Source organism: Colobus angolensis, unplaced genomic scaffold, assembly GCF_000951035.1.
Source record: "Colobus angolensis palliatus isolate OR3802 unplaced genomic scaffold, Cang.pa_1.0 Scaffold527, whole genome shotgun sequence".
Taxonomy (NCBI): Eukaryota; Metazoa; Chordata; class Mammalia; order Primates; family Cercopithecidae; genus Colobus; species Colobus angolensis.
Genome location: NW_012118788.1, coordinates 452,852 through 461,468, shown reverse-complemented (window position 1 = coordinate 461,468; position 8,617 = coordinate 452,852). Strand labels below are relative to the sequence as shown.

The window sequence follows — 8,617 nt, the reverse complement described above, 5'->3', positions numbered from 1 at the left end:
CCCCGTGCTGGCCGGGGACCAGCTGTCAGGAGCTGCTGAGGATGGGTTAGCCCCAGAGGCCCACACAGGTGGGGGTGCTGACACTGCCTCTGGCCCTGCCTCTGCATCACCAGCATGAGCTCGAGCATCTGGGACTCATGGGCATGGACCTGGTGGGCTGAGCGTCAGCTGTGAGGGGTCAGGCCTGCTGCAGGGAGAGCCAGCCACAGCCAGTGCCCTGTGCTGTGCCTTGTGTGCTCACAGTCCCCGAGACCCCAGGCTGAGGAGAGCAGCACCAAGCCCAACCTGGAACGGGCTCATGGCTCCCGGTGCTGGGTGTGCGCTCACTGGTGTGGATGTAGGGAGCCGGGGCTCGCTCTGCAGGCAGACTGGTCCCACAACCTTGAGCGCCAGCTACAGGGAGGCTGTGAGAAGGTCCCTGGCCCCTAGGAAGCTCCCTCAATGGATGTGTGTTGGCTGCTTTAATAACAGTCATCTTTCAAAAGCCCTTCACAGCAATAAATGTTTCCATATTCCAGATGAGGTTTGCAGGGACCTGTCCTCTCTTACTCTATCAGTGTCCACCTGGCGCTTCCCCTGAGCCCGGCCTGTCCTTGTTCCTCCCAGAACTCATCGTGTTTTGCAGGGCCGCAGGCTGGCAGGGTGTCCTTCTCCCAGGGCTGAGCCTAGGGAGAGCCAAGTGGAGGAGAAAGGAAAGGACCATGGAGAGGGGAGGGGAAGTGGGAGAGTCATGGTTAGGACCAATGACTTCTGCCACGCCAGGGGTCTGGTGTCACTCAACCAGGAAACACTGTCAGCACCCAAAGCTGCTCTCTCAGAGGTGGGGGTGACGGGAGCCACTGCATGTGGGAGGCACACGGGCCCTGTGGCATCCACAGCTGTGGTCTCCTTAGCGTCCTATTACAGACTTGCAAATCAAGGCCCAGAAAGGGGGCAGCCAGCCACCCTCCCACCTACCCCAGCACTCCTGTGTCCACCCCATGCCTGTGTAGCCTCTGCCCTTGCTGCCCCCTCCTCTGCTGTATCCCCTTGGCAAGAGGAGGGTACCTTGGGGCAGAGTCGGGTGGTCCTTATGAGACCCAGGGCAGAGTGTGGTCCAGGGATATGGCTTCAGTCCAGCTCCCTGCCAGCCAGCTGTCTGATCCTAAGCACAGACCAGCCTGTCGGGGGGTTTTGTTTGGCCAGGAGGTGGGCTGAGGGACAAGTGTGTAGAAAATGCAGAAAAAGGCTGTGCAGTGGCCCTCAGTAGTGAGGCGCTGGGGACTTCTGGGAGACTCCTTTGCTCCCATTCACCATCCATCCCTTTTACGTGATCAGTGGGCCCTGGCTCTGGACACTGGGTGGAGCATACAGTCCTCCTGCTCCTATGGGTTCCACCTCCTTACTGTGGCACTGTGGCATCAGCGTGGCCCAGCCCGTGCTGTCCTGTCAAGGAGGACCACCTCCACAGCCAATGGCCCCCTCCTCCATCTCAGAGACAGAGAGATGCTGGGCGCAAAGGGCCTGTTGAAAGTTCACCTTGAAGGGAAGCCCGTGGGGTCATGGTGACAACACTATTGTTCTGGAGAGGCACTGGCGCCTCCAGCAGCTCCCTTGGGGTTCAGGTGACTGGAGCATCCCCTGGGTGCCAACAGTGCTGCTGGGAGGAGCAGGGCACAGACAGGGGCCAGAGCTTTCTGAGGACTCTCCATCTGTAGCTGGAAAAGTCATTCCTTTCACTGCCTCCCCTCCTCGTAGTGAGAACCCTCTGCCCACAGTGGAGATTGCCATCCGGAACACGGGCGATGCGGACCAGTGGTGCCCACTGCTGGAGACTCTGACAGACGCCGAGATGGAGAAGAAGATCCGTGACCAGGACAGGAACACGAGGTACCCCTGGCCCTGTGGTCCTGGGCTCTGCCTACAGGCACCTGGCTTTCCAGGCAGGGGCAGGGCCATTGCCTTTCCCAGTCTCCCATGGTCTTTGGGAACCTCTAGTGTTGCTAGAGGCAGGCAGGCTTCTGGATGATGAGGCCCCATCCAGGCAGCCTTCTGGGTGATGAGGCCCCATCCAAGCCCCAGAGTATATTTCCCTGCAGGGAACAAACATAATTCCTCAGGCTGAGGGTCTGACCACAGCCCAGATCCAGGTTTTGGGGTCCCTGGAGTGATGAGCAGGGCTTGAGTGGCAGACAGGTGAGGCTGAGAGAAGGCTGAGTCCAGTGGCAGACAGGTGAGGCTGAGAGAAGGCTGCTGGGGGCCATATCCTGCCTCTCTTCCCACCCCCACACCTGGCTGCCCTGTAGAGCCTTGGTAAGGGCAGCGGCCAGGCTGGGAACTGGCCCCGACTCATTGCCCTCCCCACTCCTCTTCCAGGCGGATGAGGCGTCTTGCCAACACAGCCCCAGCCTGGTAACCAGCCCATCAGCATGCAGCTCCCACGGAGTATCTCAGAAGATTGGGCCGCCTCTCCTCCATCTTCTGGCAAGGACAGAGGCGAGGGGACAGCCCAGCGCCATCCTAAGGATCGGGGTGGGGGTAGAGTGGGGGCTTCCGGGTGGCCCTTCCCAGCACACATTCCATTTGCTGAGCCCCAGTCCTGCCCCCCACCCTCCCCAGTCTCTGGGGTCAGGAAGAAACCTTATTTTAGGTTGTGTTTTGTTTTTGTATAGGAGCCCCAGGCAGGGCTAGTAACAGTTTTTAAATAAAAGGCAACAGGTCATGTTCAATTTCTTCAGAGTTTTAGCATAAAAATAATGAGAGCCAGAAGTGGAGCTGAGGTTTGGGGGGACAAAGGTGGCATGTGAACAAGGCTGGCACACAGGCCTCGCCCTCCTCTGCCTCAGATTCCCAGGTGGGCGGGCGAGGGTGAACGGGGCTTCTGGTAGCACCTCAGCTCCCCTCAGCCTGTTCTCCTTCCAGACCCAGAGAGCTGAGAAGAGTGGCTGTGAGGCTCAAGGCAGAGGCTCTCTGCCTTTCAGCAACAGCCCTAACCCTGCTCCCCTTGCTTGGCCTCAGAAAGGTGCCGTGAGCTCTCCTGCTGTCCCTGGGCCACCCTGGCTCTGCTGTGTTCAGATGGTCAGGCTACTGCCAGCTGGGGCCTTGCTGCTCTGAAGTCCTCTGCGGAGGGCCCAGTCCTGTGTGGGCACTGCTGGGCTGTCACCAGCCTGGGTGCAGGAGGGCTGTTCTAACTCCAGCGGCACCCATAGCCAGGTCAACTGGGGCCCTTTCCCACCCCAGCAGGTGCTGTGGCCTGGTGCCAGCTCTTGGGGTTGACATGGTGCAGGGAGGAGACAGAGCCCGAGGTCCCTTCCCAGCCCTGCCTCCAAGGAGTTCGTGGCCCCTCTGTGTTCTCATCTGTAATAGGGAGGAGTCCCCACTCTTTAGAATGGACATAGGATCTGGGAGGGCAGCAAACTGGCTCGCAGCTCCAGCCTCACTGAAGGGACTGGGCACAGATCCCAGCACAGACTGCTGTCACCCTCAGCTGTTGGCAAGTCCCTGGCTGCCAGGGCAGGGCTAGGGTCAGAGATTGCTGTGCTCCCTGGAGGTGGGGTAGGGCCCCATGTGGGCAGAGGCAGAGCTCCGATTAGGGATTGAGGTTCTTGGTCGCTGGGATGTGAGATGGGGGCTCCTTTGAGCACATGTTAGCATGAGACTCTCCCAAGGGCGTTTGCACTCAGGGCCTCTGCTCTCCATCAAAGAGTGGAACTCCCCAGAGCCCCACGCACAGCAAGGGGACAGCTGGGCCTTACTGGAAGACCTTGAACAAAAGGGAAGATTCCCAGCCCAGCTGCTCTTGGACATGAACAGGTTTCATTGCTGAGGTGTTTGTTCCATCCATGAGGCAGGAACCTTGGCAATGAAAGGGTGAGGCAGCCCTGTGTCTCCACAACTGGTGGGATGGAAGGAACCTTGGCTGCCTCACCCCACAGGTCGAGCAGGGCCACCTGGCTGGGAGGTGCTGGGGAGGCTGGGCCCTCACTCCTGACTACCAGTTCACACCACCACAGAGCCAGCTCCACAAGGTCTGGCTACAACGTGGAGGGCAGATTCAACAGAGAACAGTGTTGTTACCATGAAAATGACAACCTGTAGCTGGAGGAGGCCCTGTGCCACTGAGCATCCAGAAATAAACCACAACATGGACAGGTCTAGACCAACAAGGAAAGCTGCCAGGTCAGAAGAGAAAAGTGAGCCGTAGGGGTCAGATAAGGCTCACACAGGTCCTCAGCTAAAAAGAGCAGGAACAGAACCTTCCAGAAGTCCCTCCCTCACCTAGTCTCAGGACTCTGCTAAGGTAAAAACTTTAAGGCTCTGGGGTCATAGAAAGGGCAGAAGAAAGACCCAGTCCTGGCCCTCTTTTGCAGCTGACTCCATGGGGCTTTGGTGTCACCAGATGATAAATGAGTTATAGGCCCACCTGTCAGGGTGGCTGATGAGGAACAGGAGAGGCTAGATCGGCATCAGCCTGAAGGCACCACTGGCCAGAACATCTATCTGTAGGCTGGCTCGGCACAGTCTAGGAGAGGCCTGTCCTGGCCCCAGCAGTCGAAATCTGGTGAAATTCCCCACTGACTGGCACAGAGCAGAGGCCTGTGGTGGGCAGGACTTGCCCAAAAGCCCTGGTAGGGCCAGGATGAGAACCCTGAGCCTGTCACCTGTGAGTTCAAAGCCCTGCCGGGCAACCATGGGCAGTTTCTTTGCCCTCTGTGGGCACCCTATCCTACCACCTACAGTTGGGCTGAGAGGCCACACTGAGTGAGGACGGGGCAGGCAGAGAAGGATGTGGCTGGGTGAGGTGGGGAAGCCAGTGCTGTGGGCCGAGAGACTGCAGGTCATTCTGTTTATTCAGGTGGGCCCTTGCATGGACCCAGTCTTTAGGTTGGGTTTTTTCTGCCCCAAGTAGGGATCACAGGTAGGATAGAAGCTGCCAGAAGCCTCTTAGGCCTGGCTCTCAGTGGGGGTCACTCCTGCGGGGGTGGCAGATGGGGTCCTGGCTGTTCCTCAGGGAGGGGCAGGTAATTGGGGTCTTCTGCAGGGGCATCCAGGAGCAGCTTTCTGTGGGGAGAGGCCCGTATTGAGCAGAGACCAGCACAGGTCCCCATCGGTGGGGATCCATCTGAGGGCGGGGAGAGGGAGAGAGGACTCTCTGAACACTCACAGGAAGCCGGGGGTCAGCAGGAGCCTCTTGCCTCCAGGCTGGTTGGGGAAGACATCCTCCAGGAAGTAGTAGATGTGGCCCACGGCAATCCCTGTGAGACAGCCACAGACTGCAAGGTCACCCTCCACAGCCCAGAGTCCTAGACCAGCAGAGCCTGCCCCAGGCCCCCATCCACAGCCTGGTGGCCCTGCAGGCCCCAGAGCATGAGTTCCCCAAAATCTTGCAGAGTGTCAGCCCAGGGTGGGCCCTGAAGGACAAGCTTAAAGGGCCCAGAAGCAGACAGGATACAGGGAGGGGAGGGCCTGAGAATAGTGGAGGAGTGGGAGCCATGGGGCAGGAACCCTGACCCGCCCATCCCCACCCCCATCAGAACCACGCAAGCATCAGCAGATCAGCCCTGAAGATGCAAATTATGTGGGCCGGGTGGCTTGAGGGGCTGTAAGAACACAGCAGCTGGGAGGGCAGGAAGATGGGGATGGAGCCAGATGAGAGGTCCAGATGTGAGCAGAGCTCCAGCACGAATGGGAGAGGGGCCCCAGGGCATAAGCAGCGTGTCCTGAGGGGAGTGGCCAGCCTGGGGTGGACTGGATGTACCAGGAGGCTCACCCAGCAGGTCCACGAGGATGGAGTTGCCCAGCAGCAGCGAGAAGCCCATGAGTGCCCAAGGCAGGAACGGTGCCTGGAAAGTGAACAGGCCGAAGAAGCTGACCCTCACCCGAGGGCTGCGGCGGCTCCACACGTACACCAACATGGCCATGAGGGCCTGGCCCAGGAAGAACAGGCTGCCCAGGAATCCCAGCAGCTGGGCCAGAGTCAAGGTGCTCCGGTGGCAGGCCTCTGCCCAAGCTCAGGGCCCCTCTGACTTCTCAAGCCCCTGGAATTCTTCCCCTCATCTCCTCTCTGTGCTATTCCCTCAAGATGAGCCCGTCCAATAAAGGCGACAGACAGTCCGCTTCAGGTCCCACGAGATCTGCCCTTCACACCTACAGCCTCATCCCAAGGTCCAAGCACTGCCTGTCCCTGCTCCAGTTTCTCCCGGCTACTTGCATTCAGGGCGCTCAGCTAGTGGCCCTGACACCCCACCTGGCTCCTTTGTGCATCGCCTTGTATTTTGCATACAGCACTGAAGACCTAGCCCTGGCCCCTGCAGCTGAGCACAAAGTCGACCCTCAACACATACTAAGCTAGAGAGCGACTGTGTCCCTTTCTGGTATGGCTGTTCACGTCAAGCCCCAGGACCAACACAGGCCGGACCCCGAGGCGCCCTAGCCCGAGGTTCCACAGCCTGCGGGAAGGATACGGTCATCAGGACGCCCCCGAAGAGAAACATGAAGACGAAGTCGGCCGTGCGGCCGCGGAAGGAGCCCTCTTCCAGCATTCGGCAGTAGCGGAACCTACGGCGAAGGTATAGGAAGTGCCACCAGGCGGGGCCTCAGTTTCCCCGTCCCGGGCTCTCCCAGCCTGGCGGGCCTGCCCTCCACCCAGCCTATGTCCACAGGGCGCAGGATACACGAAGAGTATGTTGAAGAAGAAGCTGAATCCCAGGGGCCCGAAAAAGAGGAAGTTGGTGACGAGTCTCCAGACCTGCGGAGTAGGGGCGGTCAGGTGCCGGGTGGGCGGTCAGGTGCGGGGTGGGCGGGGCAGGGCGGGGCGGCCTCACCTGGAACTTCCGGAACACAAGGTGCGGGTTGAAGTAGAGTTGAAACGGGCTGAGGAGCTCCAGCTGCTGTAGAACCAGGGGCCAGTCAAGAGCTGCCAGGGAGGCACGCCGTAACCATGGCGACCCTCACCCTCCCGCCAGAGGCTGTAACCAAAGCGACGTCCGGTCCGCCCAGCCGCTTACCACCGCCGCGGTGGTGAGGACACAGGCTGCGGTGTAAGCCCGCGTCACCGCCGGCACCTGCAGGAACTCGGCCGCTAGTCCCTGCCACGCCATTGAACCTTCTCAAGCACGCGTGGCCCAGCCAGCAACGCGGTCTTTAACCCGCCTCCCAGCCCCGCCTTCTACCAATCCGCATCCGAGGCGCTGCGCGCCCCGGCTGAAAAGAGAGCCCCTGGGACCGGCAGCCAATGGAAGGAGGAAGAGGGCAATTGGGACGGAAAGGGAGAGTGGGCGGGTAGAGGCTGGTGGCCAATGGGCAGGCGCCAAGGTTGAGCACGTGGCGGTTGTTGTGGCTGCGGTGGTGGCGCGGGAGAACGTGTGGCCAATGAGGAACTGGTCACTTCGCGGCTTTCTAGGAGAGGACCAGTAGCGAGGACCCACGACACCACGGGGGCGGGGCTAAGACCGTAGGATTAGAGGAGCGAAGACCCCAGCAGGCGAGGCAAAACAGGAAGGGGCGGGGCGCGTGGGGGGCGCAGGGAGTGTGGCGGCTCAGACAGTGCTGGCTCACTTCCAGCTCACTGACGACCTAGCCACAACGTTCTCCTCGCTGCGAACCCGAGACAGGCCCACCAGACCCACAGCAGGGAGGTATTCGGGAATGTGTCCAAACCTCCAGGGCCCCAGTCAAATGTGCTGGCCCCTGTCGGGGTTCTTCCCGGGGGCCCACGCAAGGAGCGGCTGGACTGGGGGATTGAGTCCAGGTGGGGCCCGAGGGTTGGAGAGGCGCACCAGAGCAAGTGGACAGGCAGGAGAGAGCCTCAATATTTTGGTGGAAAATAGAAATTTCCTCCCTCCTTCTTCCCTCCTTCCCTTCTTCCCTTCTTCCCTTCCCCTCCCCCCCTCCCTCCCTTCCTCACTTCCTTCCTTCGTTACTCCGTTTACTAAACAACTCTATGCTGGGGATACAGCATCCAGTAAAAGACACTGTCTCTTAGAGTCCAGCCAGGAGGCAGTCAATACAATAAGCTAGTGCTGACACTTGATGAGAGTGTTGCCAACTAAGGGGTGGAGACACGTAGGGGTCCGCAGTGCTAGGTGGGGTAACCTGGGATGCCTCTGGGAAGATGTGAAGTTTGTCACTTTACAAGGATCCCTGTGTCCATTAGGATGGTAACTGTGAAAAGCAAAACAATAAAGTGTTGTCTAGGATATGGGGAAATTGGAACCCTTGGGCACCATTGGTGGGAATATAAAATGGTGCATCTGCTGTGAAAAACAATATGACCATGACTCAAAAAACTAAAATTAGAATTATCGTGTGATCCAGCAATGCTACTTGTGGGTACATATCCAAGAGAATCAAAAGCAGAGACTTAAACAGATATTCATACACCCATGTTCATAGCCCCATTATTCACAGTGGTTCACATCGGTTCACCCAGCGATGAGACAGACCAAGTGTGGTGTCTACATGCAAAACAATACCATTCAACCTTAAAGGACTGAGATTCTGACACATGATGCAACATGGATGACCCTTGAAGACATTACGCTCAGTAACGTAAACCAGTCACAAGGCTGGACGCAGTGGCTCACACCTGTAATCCTGGCACTTGGGAGGCCGAGGCAGGTGGATCACCTGAGGTCAG

General features: G+C 59.0%; 2 protein-coding genes across 7 annotated transcripts in view; one reads left to right on the top strand and one right to left on the bottom strand.

Annotated features, from left to right (window-relative positions):
• The window catches only part of SMARCB1 (SWI/SNF related, matrix associated, actin dependent regulator of chromatin, subfamily b, member 1), a 46,098-nt gene extending 43,382 nt beyond the window's left edge, over window positions 1-2,716 (top strand). For all 3 annotated transcript variants that reach the window (XM_011960843.1, XM_011960841.1, XM_011960842.1), the window contains exons 8-9: window positions 1,738-1,869; window positions 2,356-2,716. In XM_011960843.1, coding sequence (XP_011816233.1) covers window positions 1,738-1,869; window positions 2,356-2,395 — 172 coding nt within the window. In that variant the 3' untranslated portion in view covers window positions 2,396-2,716. The remainder of the gene's footprint in view (window positions 1-1,737; window positions 1,870-2,355) is intronic.
• On the bottom strand, window positions 2,692-7,116 carry DERL3 (derlin 3). Of its 4 annotated transcripts, none has more exons than XM_011960846.1 (7): window positions 6,987-7,116; window positions 6,804-6,869; window positions 6,654-6,727; window positions 6,444-6,537; window positions 5,750-5,945; window positions 5,144-5,234; window positions 2,692-3,146 (listed from the first exon to the last, which is right to left on the bottom strand). In XM_011960846.1, exons 1-7 carry the CDS (start codon window positions 7,077-7,079, stop codon window positions 3,059-3,061), a joined length of 702 nt encoding a protein of 233 aa, XP_011816236.1. In that variant the 5' UTR covers window positions 7,080-7,116; the 3' UTR covers window positions 2,692-3,058. The 4 variants fall into 4 exon arrangements, with proteins under 4 accessions (XP_011816236.1, XP_011816237.1, XP_011816234.1 ...); XM_011960847.1 differs by having other exon boundaries at window positions 2,692-3,099; XM_011960844.1 differs by lacking the exon at window positions 2,692-3,146 and adding an exon at window positions 4,812-5,040.
• Between the last annotated feature and the right edge of the window lie 1,501 nt (window positions 7,117-8,617).

What these genes read in the sequence shown, in the direction of transcription:
- DERL3 (XM_011960844.1), bottom strand. Translation starts at nt 7,079, where the DNA reads ATGGCGTGGCAGGGACTAGCGGCCGAGTTCCTGCAGGTGCCGGCGGTG. An exon ending in TTCTTCAACATACTCTTCGT is followed by an intron (nt 6,538 to 6,653) that starts GTATCCTGCGCC and finishes CCTTCGCCGTAG; the next exon opens with GTTCCGCTACTGCCGAATGC. An exon ending in CATCCTCGTGGACCTGCTGG is followed by an intron (nt 5,235 to 5,749) that starts GTGAGCCTCCTG and finishes GCTGTCTCACAG; the next exon opens with GGATTGCCGTGGGCCACATC.